The sequence below is a fragment of the Scyliorhinus canicula genome, chromosome 2, assembly GCF_902713615.1.
Source record: "Scyliorhinus canicula chromosome 2, sScyCan1.1, whole genome shotgun sequence".
Classification (NCBI taxonomy): domain Eukaryota; kingdom Metazoa; phylum Chordata; class Chondrichthyes; order Carcharhiniformes; family Scyliorhinidae; genus Scyliorhinus; species Scyliorhinus canicula.
In genome coordinates, this window is record NC_052147.1 from 209,559,323 (window position 1) to 209,580,197 (window position 20,875).

General features: G+C 46.1%; 1 protein-coding gene across 2 annotated transcripts in view; it reads left to right on the forward strand.

Annotated features, from left to right (window-relative positions):
• The window catches only part of erich2 (glutamate-rich 2), a 289,680-nt gene that overhangs the window by 194,734 nt on the left and 74,071 nt on the right, over positions 1 to 20,875 (forward strand). For both annotated transcript variants that reach the window (XM_038789479.1, XM_038789478.1), the window contains one exon: positions 12,868 to 12,925. In XM_038789479.1, the coding sequence (XP_038645407.1) occupies positions 12,868 to 12,925 (58 nt within the window). The remainder of the gene's footprint in view (positions 1 to 12,867; positions 12,926 to 20,875) is intronic.

Consider the following 20,875-nt stretch of genomic DNA (forward strand, 5'->3'; position numbering starts at 1 on the left):
CCAGGTGTTTGGATATTGGCTGCCGCGTGTGTGGTGTTGCCTCCCGCAGTGTTCAAGCGCAGTGTCCATGCATCATGGTTTGATTGGGATGCCAGGCAATGACTCCCCCATAGCCTGCTGACCCACGGAAATCCGTGCTTGAAGTGCTCACTTAAACACGATTGCCAATTCCCTATTAGCAGTAGCCTTTAGCCGCATGGCCAGAGGACCCACCAGTTGATCGGGTTATGGGTGGTCAGTCGGGCAGATGAGCAGGGACAAGGGTCTAGGGGTTGGCCTGGTAGTGCTGTCCCCCCCCCCCAAGTTGCTCCCCAGTGCCCGCCCCCTGCCCCCCCCCCCCCACTCTCATGATGGCCCACCCCTGAGGAGAGTCCCTCACCCTCAGCCAGGCACTGGGGTGGCAAGCCCAGTGCCCCGGGCTCTTTGCCTGTGAGCAAGTATGGCTATTCACCTCCTCGGCTCACCACAGAAGCCCTTCTGCCAGATTCACTTTTTCAAAAGGAGTACTATTCGGCACCAGCGTGACCACTTGCTGGAGAGGCCAACGAATGATGGTAGGCCGTTAGATATGGAGTGGCTTCCATTAATTGTAAAGAAATAGGGCTTAAATGGTGATAATTGGTTTCTTGCCACTGCACGGCAGGATCCCGATTTTGTCTAGGGACTGGGCTGGTCGCAACGCAAACGTTTGGTGTCTGGCGTGGTTCTCATTTTTGGCCTCTCCCACTATTCACCGGCCTCATTTGGCTCGAACGAGAGCGCAATGAGACCAGAGAATCGCACCCATTATTTAAGTAATGATATATGAAACCAAAAATGTGAGCTTTATTGCTTTAATGGTGAGGTTGAAAAGAGGGAAGAGGTGGTGATGGGAAGCAAGAGTCCCTTTGGGGACTACGAAACCTTTGGATAATAAAAGAGTAGTAATGGATCAATTCCAGGCTCTGTCATCTATACAAGTGTTCTTACAGGCAGCTTATAGTGAGTTCCAGACCCATGCTATCCTGAGTTAGAAAGGCTCAGCTGATAAGTGCTTGGAGATTGATGGCCAGGGCATGTCTGTCTTCCTCTACCATATCCTGATCTTCCTCCTCTTCCAATGAGTGTGTCGTTCTGGGGTTTTATCCTCATCTAGTTCTACACCTTTCCACAGGTTGGTGTTATTGAGAACATAGTAGATAGAACATAGAATTCCTACAGTGCAGAATTGGGAAACCGGAGCACCCAGAGGAAACCCATGCACACACGGGGCAAAATTGCAAACTCCACACAGTCACCCAAGGCTGGAATTGCACTTGGTATCCCTGGCATTGTAAGTCAGCAGTTCTAACCACTGTGCCACCATGCCGCCCCTAGATATCACAGTGCATGAAACCACTGCAGGAGTGTTCTGCAGGGTCTGGCCTGACTGGTCTAGGCACTGGAATTGCATCTGCAGAAGCCCAACAGTGTACTCATCATTTGTGAACAAATGGTTTGGTTCTCTGCGCCTTAGCTTTTAGGTCCTGTCAAGGAGTGAGTAGCCATCTCTTCGAGGAATAATCCTTGACCCTTAGAATCCATCTAGGTAGTTATAGTGGTTGGAATGAAGAGCTACAGCATCCTAGACTGGCGGAGAATGAAGGCATCATAGTGCCACAAAGGATTGCAATTCTCCAGGAAGATGCTCAAAGATTTGTGGTGAAGGACCTCACACTTCATAGCACTGCTCACCATGCCCTTCTAGTACTTTCAAAGTCATTGTGGCCTGGAATTTATTCACCTCTGGGTCCTTCCAAGGATCAGTTGCAGACTTTGCCTGCACACCACCTTGGAGGAAGCTTTTGTCTTGATCGCAGTTGGAGATTGAGTATGTGGAAGCCCTTCCTGTTGATGAATCTCATTGGCTGGTCTGTCATGATGGCACATGGGTACAATTAATGATGCCCTGTGCCTGAGGGAATCCTGTAATGGATGCAAAACAACTGCCCCTTGTACCAGTGAGGCTCCATCTATCTATTACTGTCCCACTCACCCAAAAAGAGTATCAGGGATCTGTAGGTTGCAGTGGTGTGCAGCCAAGGTCCGCAACTGATCCTTGGAAGGACCCAAAGGTGAATAAATTCCAGGCCACAATGACTTTGAAAGTACTAGAAGGGCATGGGTGAGCAGTTCTATGACATGTGAGGTCCTCCACCACAAATCTCTGAGCATCTTCCTGGAGAATTGCAATCCTTTGTGGCACTTGGTAATCTCCGGCTAGCTTCTGTCTTCGCTGGTTGGTATTTTGCTGAGGACCGGCCGAAATTGCCTCCCTGCCCCTTGAACTTCCCCTGTGCCCTCCACATGCCCAAGGTTTTTCCTTTCTTGCAGAGGATGTTGCTCCTCATTGCTGCTTGACCCAAAATCTGAGAGTTGTGTTCCCATTGCCAGCTACTGCCTCCCTTGTATTGAGCTGGATTCCAAATAATGTTGTCTGGAAGCCATACCCCCTCTTCATATTCCTGCATTGCTAAAAGGTTGAAATCCCCTGTACTGCTCGAGTGCATGTACAACACACTCCCCACTATATGAGCACATCCAAGATGGTACCGATGTACCAATGGCTGAGTTTGTCTCTCAGCCCTTCTCCCAAGCCATGATTGAGTCCCCACTACATTGCGACCTCCATACCCCACATCTGCACCTCTGACGCAGCTTGCAACTTGTGTACACCACCAAAATCCCAAACTAGACCTCTGAGCTCTCAGTGAACTTCTTAACTAGCTTTACAAAACTTATTGCTGAATTGGGCAAGTTTCCAGGGCCATTCTTCGCCCATTCTCCTAAAAGTTGCCCATGGTAAAAATGGTGAAAAGAAACCGACTATTTTCATTACCCAGCCACCACCATTCTTTCACATTTGGAAGTAAAAATCCTGCTCCAGCACTGTTAACCACTCCCTCTCTTCTCAGTATTGATTGATACCAGAGGCTAGAATTACTTCCTTTTCTGACCACATCCCATATCCCAGGATCATGGTCATACCCTCTCTTGGGCTCATCTCTGTGCAGTGTTTGCCATTGCTGTCACTCTTCTCTCAGCAACAAAGAAAGGTATTGGATTCAGCATCTAATCACATCATGATTTAACATCATGGCCAAAGATGTTAAAGATGTTTTCAGGATCTCTCATTTTAAATTTGCTTCTTTCCTACTGGCAAGTATTGATATCTCTGTAGTTGGTCGCTGCAGGAAAGTAGTCCTTAGTACAATTTAAGGGTCTCATTTTGTAATGGGGGATGAACCCTTACTTAATGGAGACTTTTTTTGCATTAAGGAGGAATGATGTAGCTTGGCAGGGATTACAGTGGATAATATCGTCCTGCAGTCTACCTTATTCTATGCCACCTGCAAGGAAGCAAGCTGATGCAGAAAGTCTGTGCCCTTGCTTCCAATGGTGATGTAATAGTTGTATTTAAATAGATGATATAGTCATGCTATTGTATTCTTCATAAAAGAAGTTAGTAATTCATCTCTTACAACAAATTCTAAATATGTTAATGAATGTAGGGCAGCTGCTGGACACCCAGCAGGAACATCATGCCTGAAGTATGTTGTGGGAAAGCCAATCCCTGTTATTTCCCATTTTACGTTAAGGTTCACTTGTATTTCAAAGTATGCTATGAGATTTCAATGCAGTGCAGTCGGGGCAACAACATGACATTTCTTCATTTATCTGGGAAATTGGCATTCCCCACAAGCAAGTAAAAGGAAAATCACACCTTTTACAGTAATTTTGTGAACTGCATTCAGATGGTACATACGTAGCAGGCAACACTCCCACAAGGTACTGCAGGCAGTATTCAAGTGTTACAACATTGTTTGGATTGCTTTTGAAGAAACAGTATGTTGCAGGATGAATATTTTCATTGTGTGCAGCAAGATTGGTGTATTTTCATAACCTTTTATTCAATAAGCACTTCTTGGCAGTTGAGGAGCAGTGATGCAGTGTCACCTGCTGGCCTGAGGGTTGCACTCTATTATTAAGATGACGTATATAACATGTAGTTGTAATTTCAGAGCAGAAACATGACACGGTACTACTCATGGTAAAAGCAAATATTTTAGCTGATGCAGATGTTCTGAAAATATTTTAAATGCATGATCTAATGCAGCTTTGTTGGAAACACATTCGAAAAAGAATGTAAATCGTTCCAAGAGTTGAAATAGATCAGCTTTTGTGATCCCACCCACATTTTAGATGTGAAAAGAAAGGAGTGCTATTAAGTTTAAATATCAGTTAACTATGATTTTAACCTGGTAATATTGGGAAAACAAGAAACCCCTTGAAATTGGATTTGTTCTTTCTTCCGTGATGGGATGTTAATATCACTGGCAAGGCCAATTTCTCTGCAATTGCTTTTGAGAAAGTGGTGTTGAGCCCCTCTTGAATCTCTGCAGTTCATGTGACATAGGTACTGTTATATTGTCTGTTATATTGTGATATTATTCATCGAAAGCTAGTAACTAATTGTGTGTATGGTACTGTTATATTGTCTGTTATATTGTGATATTATTCATGGAAAGCGTGTAACTAATTGTGTGAATCTATATCCTGGACCACCATATTAATTATTGTGCTGCAGTAATTTGCCAAGTAACAATGCATCAGTCCGCTAACCATGTGGAGAGTAGTAAGAAATGCACCCAATGAAGCTCCAGCATTTTTGAGTCTAAATTGTGATTATTTCTAACTTATGGGAACCAGAGGACATAACAGCTACACCAACAGCGATATTAGAAAGAGAATTCCAAGATTTTGACCCAACAAAGGAACAGTGATTTTGTTGCAAGTTAGGATAGTGTATAGCAATCATTTTCAAACTTAATGTCGCGACCCACCCATGGGTCGCAGGCACGTATCGAGAGGGTTGCGCTCCCGATCGCAGGAAGAAATGCGTAATGGTCGCAACTGGATTTTAAAAATGCCAACCATCCCACGCATGCATGCTCCCTGAGCCGGATGTAGCAGAGCACAAGCCCAGTGCCCAGCAGGGCAGATCGCCTCTTCCAGATGTCAAGACACTGTCCCAGGAGCACATTTTTAAAAAAACAATGGAGTCTTCCCGCCAGAAGCAGCGGCAGAGAGCAGGTCATGTGACCTGTACACTGACATCATGTGCTCTGGGCGTGAAATTACTGAGGCGAGATTTGTCCATATTGTAGATGCCAGCAAACAAGTACCAGGAATGTGTGAAGAACTGAAGATGGATTGTTTTGGAATAAGGAAGAAAGGGCGAGAGACACAAATAGGCCAGGATCTCACAACTGAAATCTGTTGGAGAGTTTTTCTTAGAGTCCACAGCAGGACAAAGTAGTGCTGGTGTGAGCTCCAGGACCACTGATGAACAACACATACAGAAAAGTAACATTTGAGTGACAAAGCAAGTGAGATCGTAAGGACCAAGCAGGTTCAACTGTCGCATTAAAGGTAAGCAAAAATATCGGGTCGCGAAGGTTGACCGGCGTGGGTCACTATGATCGGTCAGCATGGGTCGCAAAGGTCGGCCAGCATAGGTGGCGAAGGTCAGCTGATTGGTAAAAATGGGTCCCTGGAAAAATAGTTTGAAAAACACTGATGTATAGCTTGGTGTTTCTTTGTGTCTACAACCCTTGTCCTTCCAGGTGATAGAGGCTGCATGCTTGGAAAACACTGTTAAAGGAGGCTTTGTGAGTTGTTGCAGTGCATGCTATAGATGGCATACTCTGCTAACACTGTGCCGTGGTGGTGGAGGGAGTGAATGTTTAAAGTGGTAGATGGGGTCCTAATCAAATGGATTGATTTGTCCTGGCTGGTGTTGAGTTTCTTAAGTGTTGGGGCATGCAGACAAGTGGACAGAATCCTACCACATTCCCAGCTTGTGCCTTGTAGATGCTGGTCAGGCTTTAGGGATTCAGGAGCCGAGTTACTCATGAAGAATTTGCAGCCTCTGACCTGCTCCTATTGTCATAATATTTATATGGCTGTCCCAGTTAGGTTTCGGGTCAATGGTAACACCCAGGGTATTGATGGTGGGGTTTTCTGTGGTGGTAATGCCATTAGATGTCAAAGAGGAATGGTGGGATTCTGTTGTTTTGGAGATGGTCATTTCCCGGTATTTGTGTGGCACAAATGTTACTAGCCACTTCGCCTTGCCTGAATGTTGTAGAGGTCATGCTGTATGCAGACATGGACTGCTTCAGTATCTGAGGAGTTGTGAATTATATTGAACACTGCAATCGTCAGTGAACATCCGAATTTCTGACCTCCTGATGAAGGTGAGATTATTGATGAAGGTGGCTGGGGTTGGGACACCACTTTGAGGAGCTCCGGCAGCAGTGCCCTGGCCTGAGATCATTGGCCGCAACAATCACAACCATGTTCTTTTGTGCTCTGCATAGCTCCAACCAGTGGAAAGTTTCCCCCCGGTTCCCATTGACTTCAATTTTGTCATGTCTTTTCAGTGCCAAACACAGTGAAATGCTGCCTTGAAGTTAAGGGCAGTATTCTCATTTGATGAATTCAGCCTTTTTTGCCCCGTGTTCGGACCATGGCCAGAGTGAGCCTGGTGAAATCCAAACTGAACGTCGGTAAGCAGGTTTTTGCTGAGTGAGTGCTTCTTGATAATGTTGTCAATGATACCTTCCATCAATTTGCTAATGATTGAAGCTTAGAACCCGAGAACCTCAGGAAGAGACCAGGGTGCATCATCCACTTGGTATTTCTGGTGGAAAATGGTGACAAATGCCTCAGTCTTGACTTTTTCCACTGAAATGCTGGGTTCTACCATCATCAAAGAAGGGATGTTCATGGAGCCTTCTCCATGGTTTGATGGTTAATTGTCCATCACCTTTATAACATAAATATACAAAACATTAGATATTTTCAAATGGCATAATTAAATGAAGCTATAAAGGTGTATTTTGGTTCTTTGAGTACCTTCAGTAATGTTTTTATTTGAAAACCTCAGTCCACTTTGAAAAGCCTGGTCTTGAACTTGATGAGGAAAGTTTTCCTCATATTCCACTTGCGTGCGAAGGATTGCTTGGGCACAGTAGAAGAAAATATGGAAAGAAGGACCACATGCCTACAATGGACCCACTGATTTTCCATCCAATCTCTTCTTTACATTCAGAGTTTGGAAACAGAACACTTTACATGAGAACTACTTATACAGTTGTAGTGGGTGAATGAATCACTATTTGCTCTTTAATCCTGTCAGCCCATTAACACAGGTCCAAACCATATCAAACACTTCTTTTAAAAATTTATATACAGAAAATCCACTACATTTCCTTTACCAATGCACTACCTAATTGCTCAAAAACACTTTTACATTTGTCAAACACAACTTGACATTTACAGATTGATCCTGCCTGTCCTTAATTAATCATGGTTCTCAAGGGCAACATTAACTTTGCCTTGTATTATGGCCACTGGAAGCTTACTCATCCGCCTGTTCTATAGTTACATGACATATTCCTTGGGCGCAATTTAATAGAAAAGTTTCTGTGGGCACGATTCTCCGGCGTCATTGCGCTCTCGCTCGAGCAAGATGAGGCCAGTGAATAGCAGGAGACGCCGAAAATGAGAATCGCGCCAGGCGCCAAACAGTTTGCGATGCAACCAGCCCACTCCCGTAAGCAAAATCAGGATCCTGCCGTAGCGTGGCGAGAAACCAATTATCACCACTTAAGCCCTATTTCCATACAATTAACGTGAGCCACCCCAAATCTAATAGCCTCCCGAGATTCACCGGCCTCCCCAGAAAGTGGTCATGCTGGCGCCGATTAGTACTCCTTTTTAAAAATGTGACTCTGGCGGAAAGGCTACTGCAGGGAGCCAAGAAGGTGAGTAGCCATCTTTGCTCAAAGGCAAAGAGCCCGGGAGCGCTGGGCTTGTGCTTGGTGGGGGATGAGGACACCCTCAGCTGGGGGTGGGCCGTCATAGAATGGGGGGGGCCGAGACGCTGGTGAGGGGGGCTCCACCATGCCAATCCCTGGATTGTGTGTAGCCATTCCACGGTCAACCCATGCCCTGCCTGTTTACCCAACCGACCACTCATAACCCCCACTGACTGCTGGGCCTCTGGTCATGCGGCTAATGGGGGATTGGCAGCGAAGTTAAGTGAGCATATCTCACAACTCAAGTAGATTCCCGTTGGTAGGCGGGCCATGTAGCAGATGGGAGTCATTGCCAAGCATGCCAATCAGACCGTGATGCCTGGACACTGTGCCTGAACACTGTGGGAGGCAATGCCACACACGCATCAGCCAACATCCGAACACCCAAGGGATGGGACACAGCTCCAGGGACCTGTTCATGGCTGGCGGTGGGTGAGTGCCATTGGGAGGGGACCAGCGACCGGTCCAGGTGAAGTTATGTACGGATGTCAGCGGTACAGTGTCTGGGGTACGTTGAGGAGGGCCCTCTGCGACTGGTCATGCTTTGGCAAAATATTCCAGGTTGGGGGGTGGGGGGGATCAATGGGAGAATGGAGGGAGCCATCATGTGCTTCCAATTTCTTACAGATATTGAACTCTATGGACAGTATTTTGGACCGCACAGAACAGGCCCTAATGGTGCTGCTGGTAGGCTGAGCAGCCAGACACCTGAGATGGCAGCAGCAGCGTCTGCAGAGGCTCGAGGAGGCGGCCCATGTATAGGGACCCGCCCCACATCCTGAGGACCCAGGCCAGGGTGAGACCCAGAGGGGGTGGCCCGCGGTGACCCAGGGTGGAGAGGAGTCCCTGGTCGTTTGAACAAATGACGCATAGTGTGTGGCACAGGAGGCTCCGTCTCAACAAGGAGTTGGTGCAACATCTGTGCCATGTCCTCGCAGACTTGGCACCACATTGAGGAGGAGGACATCTGCTCCCAGTCGTAATCAAGGTCACTGCAGCCCTGGACTTTTACCCCTCGGGATCATTCCAGGGCTTGAGTGGGGGCTTGTTTGGGATCTCTCACAGGCCACAACCCACAATCCAACAGGCCACGGATGTGCTGTTTTCCTGGGCGGAGAACTATATAAACTTTGGCATGGATGAAGCCCAATAAGATGTCCAGGCAGCAGGATTCTGTGCCATCGCCGGACTGCCCCAGGTCAAGGGATTGATAGACTTCACGCATGTCGCTTTGCACTCACTGGGCCATCCGGGAGTGCCCTATGTTAGCAGAAAGGGGTTCCACTCCCTGAACATACAGCCTGCGTGTGACCACCACATGAAGATCATGCACATGCGTGCACGCTTCCGACATCCTGGGACAGTCAGACACCCCTTGCCTCTTTTAGGACCACACTAGGATAGACGGCTGGCTCTTAGGGGAATAAGGGGTTCCGCTGAGGACTTGGCTAATGACGCCAGTATGGAGGCCGGAGACCGAAGTGGAGACCCGATACAACGATACTCATGTGGCCACTCGGGCCGCCATTGAGCGGTGCATCGAGCTGCTCAAATTGCGGTTCTGATGCCTCGACTGCTCCGGTGGTGCCCTGCAGTACATCACCCCGATTTGTGGTGGGCTGCTGTGTCCTCCACAACCTGGTAGAGCAGCGGGGTGACCTGCTGGAGGTTGAGGACGAGGATGATAAAGAGACGTTGGACCAGCACCCCCTCTCCTTCCGTACTGTTGGATTTGGTACCGTCAGCGAGTCACTGTCGAGGGCAGGGGAGGTGATGATAACCCGCCGAGAGATGGTACTCCTCAATCAATGCCATAGTCTGACCCCTGCCTGTCTGCTAAGTGCTCGCTCACACCCATCGCCAGCATTGGGTGTGCCTGCTCACACCCATCACCAGCATTGGGCGTGCCTGGGGAAGGAGGATGCTTGGAGAGATGGGCCAAGGGTTTGAATGTTGGCCCGCATTTGGAAGAAAGTGACAGAGGCGTCGTACTGTTGTGGTGAAATATTTCACAGGTGTCCAACAATACCCTACTCTCCCGATAGTGCTGCTCCACTCTACCCACCCACCCACCCCCGCCTTTTGTCCCCCTTTACCGGTGCCCTCAGTGATTCTGAACGTGCTAAGCCTTCCTTGCTGTATTGCTACTTGTATTTGTGTCCCCAGGATGCACATCAGAGGTGAATGCAGCCAGCTGTTTACCACGTTCCATGGCCTTCATGCTCTGCAGTGCCTCAGCAATGCCCACCTGTGCCTGGGACAAGCTCTACAGTGCCTTGGCCATTCCCATCTGAGAGGGAACCTCGGCCACCCCCATCACCTGCTGGGCCCATTCCTCAAAGGTCATGAATATTCTTACATCCAGCACCCCTCCAACAGTCTGGGCCAGCTCCTAATGATTTTGGGAGAGCTTTTCCTGCAGATACCGAGGGCATCATTAACCGCACGTGTGGTTTACAGTGGTGATGGGGGTGCTGGTCATGAAGAAAGGGTTGAGAGGGGTGTTGAAGGGCAGAGGAGGTGAAGGAAGGTCCCCGAGCTGACGGCCGTTCCAATTCGTCCCAGGCGGCACTGCTGTGTTGTGGCTCACCCTCCGGGACCTTCGAGTGACCCTCAAGTGACCAGGAAATCCCTCAAGGCCTCCATTGCATCTAATAGCCTCTCCAGGTCTGCGTCTCCAAATCTTAGGGCCGGTCCTCCAGGTGCCATTTCTGTGAGCTGAGTGAGGTTGGCCACGCAAGTGCAGCTCAACCATGTTAACGGGGGGCTGGTGACCGTAGTCCCAGCGAATCGGCTGGCAAGCCTTCATTTGTGGCATGAAGCCTGTGGGGTCTTATTAAGTTGACCAATTAATGTTGAATAGTGTTCCCAGCCTCACTGGGAAGCTCGCAGCAGCTCCTGCTCACTAGCATACTTTTAAATACCTTTCCGGAGAATCGCGCCGAGTGACATTTGTGGCGCGTTTTTCAGGGAGTTTCTCGCTGGCTCTGCCAGCGAATTCTCCACAACTATCATTCCTTCATCCTTTTTGGGACCTGAGGAGTTTCACACCGGTTTAGCCCACACTTGGATTTTTTTTCATCACTCGGGAGCTGATATCAGAGATCGGGATGCCATTTTGAAACACTGCTCCAATCTCTAAGTGAGCTTGTGAGTCACCCACACCCATGGGCAATGTCACCTACCCTCACACATGGACATTACCCCACACTCTCCCAAGTGAGCAGACCCTGCTATGGGGTCCCTGGGGCCCCCGCGTCTTCAGGTCCCCACATTACCTTACAGGAGCCCCCCCCCCAGGAACGGCACCCCTCACCCAATCTCTGAGAGGCCCCTGTTTACCTGCTCTGCACCCCCTACCCTTCAAATCTACCTTCCACCCTTCTTTCATGGGTATGGCCCCCCGAATGTATCTGTAACTCATTGTAAACAATATCATGGGAGATCTGCTAAATCATCAGCTTTAGATAATATATAGAGCCAATCGACAACGTGTGATGGTCAAAGTATGTCAACCACAGTGTGACTGTCAAACAGATAATCTGATGGAAAATAATAATAGAATTAAGTCTTAACAATAAAGAAGCAATATTTTAATATATAACTAGAACTCTTGTGACATGGTCATGCTGAACGAGAGTATTTGCAGGTTTATAACAACGTGTTATTACACCAAGTGGGGGATTATATTAGGTTCACTAATTTAATACTGAGCCTTGTAGATTCTTTTAAACTTTATTCTTCAGCATTTCAAAACCATTTGTGAGATATGTGTTACTTTTCCTTCCTGTGTGCATTAATGTACACTTGACTACCATAAAATTCTTCTACCATTGTTCTTCCCACGTATGTAATTTGACAAACAATTTTTTTTCATTACTTAGCTGCCCCCTTCCATTCCTTTCCCCTTCCTAGATTGGTACTATCTGTAAAACTGACATTCACTTTGGCTTTATGAATTCTAATCATTGATATAAATTAGAACCAGTAATGATCCACAGTAAGGCATCCCATTCAATAAACTTCTAACAAGTATTGGATGTTTCTGACCCTTCAGCTTCTTTCCTGTCCATTCCCAAAAGTTATCCCAATCCCCATAACGTTTTGTTTAATTAATCCCCTTTGTGTTGAATTTTGTCAAATGTCACTTGGAAACTAAACACTAAAAACTAAACCCTGTTGTTGCATTTTCGTTTTGGTTAGCACTTCCTCAAAGAAGTCAAATAATTTTTTCTTGAGACCCGGCTGTGTTGCTACTCGTGTCTTAATAAAGCTCGTAGTCTCAAGTGTGGAGAAGATGCTTTATTGTGAGTTCGTTCAGTTTCCAGAGCTCGACCTAGAACGACCTTCCAGTGCTAACTACCAGCTTTGCTTGCTGTGTGTCCTGCTTACCAGGCCGCCTGCTGTGAAGTGTGTCCTCACTTCCTGTCCTGATCTATTTATATGGCTCTCCCGTGCTCCCCCTAGTGGTTGCTCAGTTGTGTTGCATCTGGTTAACTTGTGATCACCACATCCCCCTTTTTCTCTTAACATATTTTCTGTACATCGTTAAAGAAAATTGTACATCCTGTCCCGGTGTATTTGTAGCTCTCCCTCTGGTGTTTGCTCAGTTGTTTTGTATCTAGTAAATCTACGATCACCACACCGGCTAACTACCGTTTGCAACATCATTGTTGTAGAGATAATGTTTGACTTTACTCTTGATAATTCAATTATTTTTAGAGAATTTAAGTAATATTCATAGGTTTGTAATGTCATTTAATGCGTTGTGACCTTTTGCAATACTTCTTGCTACTGCTCATCTCATTAACACATCAAAATTATGTAGATAATCTAATTGTGTTGGTTGATGTAATTGAAAGGGCCAATAATTAAATGGAACAGTAATGTTGCCTTAAATAGCAGCTGTCATTCGATTCCTTCAAAAAAATGTCATGCTTTTATTATGTTTTTGTTTTCATAGTTTTTGAAGGCAATAATGGATCGAGACTACAAGTTGTCAAGTAAGCTTTGTCAAATGAGTAAGTATAAAAATTACTTTTGAGTATTTTTCAGGTTTTAGAATTTTTGAGAATGTTTTCTTCATGCAATAAATTGTGAGTTTAAGTTACGTTTAGGTTTTTAAAAACAATATATATTCACATCAATTTAAAACGAAAAGCATGAATTGAAATTGGTTTTGAAGTTAGAATTTGTAGAATCCACAATGGATGTAGGCCAAAATGTTACCCCTGCCTCATCCTGGGGATGGGATGGCAGGTGAGAGGAGCTATAAAGTGGAGTGCTATGGCAGTGTACAGCAAATTTCATCCACAATTTTACAAATGGCAAGGGGTAGTATCGGGTGGCCCACTGACCCATGGTCCAATTGAAGTTTTTAGGTAGCCAATGAATGACCACTTAAGGGACTCCTTTAGCAACCACTGGGATTTTACCTGCAGTGCGGAAGGTTGGCATCAGGTGTTCAGCCCACCAGGTTTCACCTGGAAGACAGGTGACCAGGCAACTGGTGGTGTACCTCCTTTTTGGGCCCCCTGGGCCAATCAGAAGCCCCCCGTCAATCTCATAACAGTGCCTCCCCCACACTCCACATTCCCCTCCCAATGTCCCCCTCCCCACCAGCCTACTCCAAGCCATCGTCCTCGCTCCAGCTTGGTTGCCAGTTTCTAGCAGAACCCCGGACTCCTTCATCCATCCATCACAGCATGTCTTTCTCAGGGATTGTTAATGGCACTGCTAGGATAAAAGAGCTAGTGGCTGTTCGATTGAGCAGCAGTCTTCTTATTATGGGTGAGAGTGATTCACCTCAGGCCAGTTCATGGCCCGAACACTGTTAAATGGATTTGGGATGAGCCAGTCAGCTAGGGGGAATGCTCACCCCTGAATTTTATACTGGCAGGGGACTAAGCTCAACCTTCAATGGAAAATTTCAGCTCATTGGAGGGCAGTTTTCGTTTCTCCGGCTGTTCAGCCACGATGGTCTGTATTCTTCTTGAAAGTAGCAAGTTATTTCCGTTGTAAATTCATATCCCAAATCGGATCCCAAATGTGATCTTCTTATGTTTTTGTTCCAGATGTTGCTGGTCATCAGAATTTAAGCTTGGAAAAATTAGAATTATTTGTCTTTAATATTTCAATGCTGCCTTGTACACCAGAAGGACTGGTTTGAACTGGTTCTGTTATACATCACATCAGTCTTTAATGCAGATGTGAAATGTTGTCCCCTGGAACACCTACACATAAAAATTAGTTCCGAGCTAATTAGTTTGTAACTCTGTACAGATATTTACAGATAATAGAATAATGTGTAACATCTCCCTTTCTTTAAAATGTAATGCCCCTATCAATGTAGATGTTCCAGTCATTACCTTTTATAAATGAAAGAAAATTATTAATTTACTTTTGAAAATAGACTGAACCTCTTCTTAAAGTCTTTTATAGCATGTATTATTTTCTAAAAATATTGTTCACTGTATTGTTTAGGTGGTAGGTTGTTGTGCCGCCATCTTGTGGTTTGGGCATTTGTTGCTCTTAGTGGTGAGTTGACATGCTGCAAAAATGATGTTGTGCATGTTGTCTTTGATGTTGCAGGAGTCGCATTTACTGTTTCTAATGTTGTTTCATTTTCTGGTGATGTTAGTGTTGGCTGGATATTGATGTTTTTGGTGCTGCTGATGGTCTTTTCTGCTCTTCCAGCTCTGGTAGAGTTGAACATAGGCTCTGTTTCTTCACATTTGTTATCGGTTTCAGTTATGTATAACCTTGGTGTCTCAGCTTCAGCAACAGCCTTTGCTGGGCTCCAGATTTTCATGATTGGATCGTACACTTTGTCCTTTCAATATTTCAGATTGGGATTTAGTTTTTTATTGAAGCACTGGCCTCCTCTTTCCTGTGCTTCAGCGAGTCTCACTTCCTCCTGGTCACTTAGAGGATGCATTTTGCGTGGCAGTGTAGTCATATATTTTCTTCCATTCAGCAACTCTGCATGTAATTTCACGTCAGCCTTTGGAGCTGTGGATCAGAGTGGCAATATGGCAAGGTTTGGGTCTTCCTTTGTCTCCTTGCATTTCATATGGGTTCTTTTAGAGTAATTGGGTCATAGTGTTTTCCAACATAGAAAGAGACCCTTTGGCCCATCGTGTCTGAGCCAGCCCTTCAAACACCTATCTATCTATTCTAATCCCATTTTCCAAAACTTGGTCCATAGCCTTGGATGTTGTGGCATTTAAAATGCTCATCTAAATACTTCTTAATTGTTGTGAGGGTTCCCGCCTTTACCTCCCTGTAAAGCAGTGAGTTCCAGATTCCCACCACCCTCTGGGTGTAAAGCTTTTCCTTAAATCCCCTCTAAATCTTCTGCCCCTTAGTTTAAATTTATAGCCCTTGATGATTGACCCCTCTACTAAGAGGAAAAGCTTTGTCCTATCTACCCTATCTATATCCCTCATAATTTTGTGTAGCTCGATGAGGCCCCCTCAACTTCCTGTGGCCTAACAAGGATTTTGTACAGCTCCATCATAGCCTCACTGCTGTTATAATCCATGTCTTGACTCAGAAAGGCAAGTATCCCATATGCCTTCTTAACCATTTTATCTACCTGCACTGATGACTTCAGGGATCTTTGGACATATACCCAAGATCCCTCTGGTTATCTGTACTTCCTAGTGTCCTACTATTAATTGTGAATTCCCTTGCCTTGTTAGTCCTCCCAAAATGGTTCACATTACACTTTTCAGGGTTAAATTCCATTTGCCACTGTTCTGTCCATCTGACCAGCCTCAGTCTATGTTGTCTCGTAATCTAAGGCTTTCCTCCTCGCTATTTACCACACCAGCATCTTCAAACTTACTGATCATAATCCCCCACATTCACGCCTCAATCATTAATGTATACTAGGAACAGCAAGGGACCCAGCACCAATCCCTGCAACTGAACACAGCTTCCATTCACAAAAACAACCTTCGACTATCACCCTCTGATAACTCCTGCAACTAAGCCAATTTTGGATCCAATTTGCCAAATTCCCCTGGATCCCATGGGCTCATGGGACCTTCTTGATCAGTATCCCATGCTGGACCTTGTCAAAAGCCTTACTGAAGTTCATGTAGGTTACATCAACCGCACCGCCCTCATCTACGCACCTAGTCACCTCCTTGAAAAATACAAATTTGTTAGTCGTGATCTCCCCCTGACAAAGCCATGCTGACTCTCCTTCATTAATCTTTGCTGTCCCTCAGAATCTTTTCCATTAATTTCCCTAACACTGATGTCAGACTCACTGGCACTGCAATTACCTGTTTTTTTCCCTACTTCTGCTGAACTCCAGTTGTCTAGCACCTCTCCTGTGGCCAGAGAGGATTTGACAATTAGTGCCAGAGTCCCTACAATCTCCTCCCTTGCCTCACAAAGCAGGCTAGGATACATCTCAACTGGCCTGGGGATTGATCCACTTTTAAACCTACTAAAACCGCTGACGCCTCATCCCTCTCAATGCAAATCTGTTCAATTATATCACATTCTCCCTCCCTGCTTTCTATACCTACATTATCCTTCTCTGTAGTGAACACAGATGCAACATACTCATTTATTAGGTCACCTGCATCTTTTGGCTCCACACACAGGTTGCCACTTTGGTCCCTAATGGGCCCTACTCTTTCTCTGGTTACCCTCTTGCTTTCAATATACTTCTGAAACATCTTGGTATTTTCCTTTATTTTGACTGCCAGAGTTTCTTCATGCCTCCTCTTTGCTTTCCTCATTTATTTTTTATGTGCACCCCTACACTTTCTATACTGTACTAGGGCATCCACCGTTTTGAGCCCCTGAATCTGCCATAATTTATTTTTTTACTTATCTAACGCTATCTATCCCTTGACATCCAGGGTTCTCTGAACTTGGTCCCACCCATTACCTTTACAGGAACATGATGGCTTTGTACTCTATTTCCTTTTTGATGACTCCCACTGCTTTGATGTGGATCTTCCTAAATGTGGCTGCTCCCAGTCTACTTTGGCCAGACCATGACTTATCCTATTAAATTCGGCCTTCTTTCAGTTCAGAACTTTTAATTCCAGTTCATCTTTGTCCTTTTCCTACCTTAAATCTTACCGCGTCACTATCACCGAAATGCTCCCCCCACTGACACCTCTATCACTTGCCCGGCTTCATTCACTAAAATTAGCTCAAGTCTTCTCTTGTAGAACTTTCTATGTGCTGGCTCAAAAAGCTCTCCTGGACGTATTTTAAGAATTCTGCTCCCTCCAAGCCTTTAACACATTGCCTATCCTAGTTAATATTAGGGAAGTTAAAATCCCCTTCCATTATTATATTATTATTTTTACACTTCTGAGAGTTGCGTACATATCTGCTCTTCTATCTCTCCCTGACTGATTGGGGGCTGACAGTACACTACCAGCATGTGATTGTCCCCTTTATGTTTTTAAGTTCCACCATGTGGCCTCAGTTGAGGAGCCTAAGATATCATCCCTCCTCACTGTAGTAATTGACTCCTTGATCAATATTGCAACGCCACCTCTTTTACACCCTCCTCTGTCTCGCCTGAAGATTCTTTACCCTGGAATATTGAGCTGTCAGCCCTGTCCTTCCCTCAACCATGTCTCTGTTATAGTAATAATATCATCCACCCATGTGTTAATCAACACCCTCAGTTCACCTGCCTTACCCAGCATTAAAATAAATGCCATCTTGCCTTGTTGTATTCCCTTGTGAATTAACATGTCTCTCTTTGTTCTGCGCCCAGACTGACTTGGATTTTTTCTATATCTGGCTGAGCATCACCCCCCACTTTATCTCCACACTGTGACCCACTTCCTATCAAATTAGTTCAAACACCCACTTTTAAACAGCGCTAGCAAACCTCTCTGCAAGGATGTTGGTCCCATTCTGGGTCAGGTGCAACCCATCCAATTTGTACAGGTCCCACCTTCCCCAGAAATGGACCTAGTGATCCTGGAAACTAATCTCTGCACCATCTCTTCAAACATGCATTCATCTCCTCTATCCTTCTGTTCCTATACTCGCTAACACTGGCACAGGAAATATTCCAGAGATTACAACCTTTGAGGTCCTGTACCAAGCTCCCTAAATTCTTGCTACAAGACTGCATCACTCTTTCTACCTATATCGTTGGTACCAATGTGAACCATGACCTGCCCCTTCATATTGCCCTGCAGCCGTTCAGTGACATCCTCTTTCACCTGACACCAGAGAGACAACACACTGAAGATGCCTTTCTGGTCCCCTCACTCTGGAGTCTCTGACCACTATCGCTCTTCCACTCTTACTCCTCCCCCATTGTGCAGCTGAGCCACCCACAGTGCCATGAACTTCACTCTGGCTGGACCCCCCAGAAGAACTGTCACTCCCACTGTTTTCCAACACAGAAAAACGGTTCTTGAGTGAGATGTACTCTGGGGCTTTCCTGACTACCTGCCTTCCCCCTTCTTCTGACTGGTGGTCACCAATTCCTTCCCAGACTGCACTTCCTTCAGCTGAGGGGGTGACCACTTCTAAAAATGTGCTAACCATGAACCTCAGCTTCACGGATGTACCTCTGTGACTCCAGTTGACGCTCAAGCTCTGAAACCTGGCTCTCAAGCTGGTCAAATCAGTGGCACTTCATGAAAGTGTGGTCATCCAGACTGCAAGGAGCTTCCAGAAATTCCCACATACTGCAGGCCGTGCAAAACACGGGACTGAACTCCCCAGGAAGACATTAAATTTATGCCAATTAGAAAATTACTTAAATTATTTATTTAAAAAGCAAGAATTCTTACCTTTCCTTAATAAAGTTTTCAATTCAAGGAAAATAATTTACCCACTACTTAACTAATCAGCTCTCTCTCCCTTGTTGCCTCTACTCCTGCAGCAGGGCAAGACCACTCTCTGAAGATTAAAAAGTTAGAAAGCAAACAGAGCAAAAGAGTATCTCTTTTCCCACTGCAACAAATTCTTACTGTGCTCCAAATTCCCAAAATACACACAAACTGGCTGTGTCTCACTCAAGATGTGCTCTTTCCCAACTGCTTGTTCCCAAATTTATTGATCTTGACCATCTGGGTTTATCTTTCTATAAACCTTCGTCCTCAAGAGTATTATGGTGATGACGTAATGATGTTGAACCCATATGTCCAGCAAATTCCTTCATTTTCCTGGATGTGAGCTGAGCATCATTGTCACATAATAATCCTTGAGGAATAGCTAGCTCAGTGAACAGAATTCATACTGCTGAGATGATTGTTGTGGCTCTCAAGGCTTTAATAATAATAATCTTTATTAGTGTCACAAGTAGGCTTACATTAACACTGCAATGAAGTTACTGTGAAAATTCCCTAGTTGCCACATTCCGGCACCTGTTCGGGTACACTGAGGGAGAATTCAGAATGTCTAATTCACCTAACAAGCACGTCTTTCGGGACTTGTGGGAGGAAACTGAGCACCTCGAGGAAACCCACGTAGACACGGGGAGAACATGCAGACTCCGCACAGACAGTGACCCAAGCCGGGAACCGAATCCACATCCCTTATTCTGTGAAGCAACAGTGCTAACCATTGTGCTACTGTGCCGCTTATTCATCTTTGGACAAAAGGAAACTTTGAGTCTTGGCCTGCGAGATACCATTCTTGATTGTGTGTGAATAAATTGGCTTCAACAGTTTCCCATGGTCTGGGTTTATGCTTTGTTTCTGTACTTCTGACAAACATTACATGTAGATATCATATTTTCAATGGCCTGTAAACTTCTGGGATCCCAGTGTCAGATTTGGGGGTACCCCAAAGATACACTGGGGAATCCCTCTTGGAGGTTCCCACGTAAGGGCTTATGCGGCAATTGCCTAGAAACGAGAACTTTTTCCTGGTCAATTGTGCTGTGCTGGGAACCACCCAACAAAGCAACTTAAATCGATAACTTCATGTACTTCTCCCAGTATTACACGAATACTTACTCTGACAGAGTTAGAAGAAATAAGAGCACTTTGAACTTTAGTGTAACAATTTTAAAGACCAAGCCCTGCATGGGGCCCTGGGCACCACCAACCAAGCACCCACCCTCATGGTATTACCCACACTGCATCCCCCACCCACACAGGATTCCCAACCCACTCCTACGTGGAATTCCCACCCCCTGAATGCCCAACCTCCTCCACCACCCCCAAGTGTCTGATCCATCCCCCAAACTCTGTCTGAACCTCTATATATATATATATACACACACACACACCCAGTCACCCCCTTCTCCCACCACCACATCCCATCCACTTACCTTCGACATTTACCTTCTCCCTGGCCTGGCATTTTGAACGGGATCTTTAAAATCACCTGCTTTATGACAGCTCATGCCGTAAAAAGAAGGTTTTTGCTCCTTCGCTCTACTTATTTACTCTCAACGCTGGAGCCTGTGTTGCCTCAATCTCACCCAACCTGAGTCAGGAAGGTCGGGCAAGACAGGTGCTTAAGAATTTTACTACAGGTAAGTTGATTGCCACTCTGAGTAAATTGTAATATATTTGTAAATGCCGTTTCTCACGGCGACTGGCGATTCTCCGGCTCGGATGGGCCGAGCGGCCTGCCGAACCCGACCGGTTCACGCCGGCGCCAACCACACCTGGTCGCTGCCGGCGTGAACAGCGCGCGACCGGTAAGTGTGGGGCCTGTGGGGGGCAGAGGGAGGATCGAGCACCACGGCCGTGCTCAGCAGATGTCTGGCCCGCGATCGGTGCCCAACGATCGTCGGGCCGGCGTCTCTAAAAGACGCACTCTTTTCCCTCCGCCGCCCTGCAAGATCAAGCCGCCGTGTCTTGCGGGGCAGCGGAGGGGAAGACGGCAACCGCACATGCGCGGCTGATGGCACCGCTGGCCGCGTCATTCCCGGCGCGCCGCTTTGACGCAAGCGTCAAGGCCGGGCACTCGGGATTCACGCGCCGCCGCTCCTAGCCCCCCCGGGGGGGCGG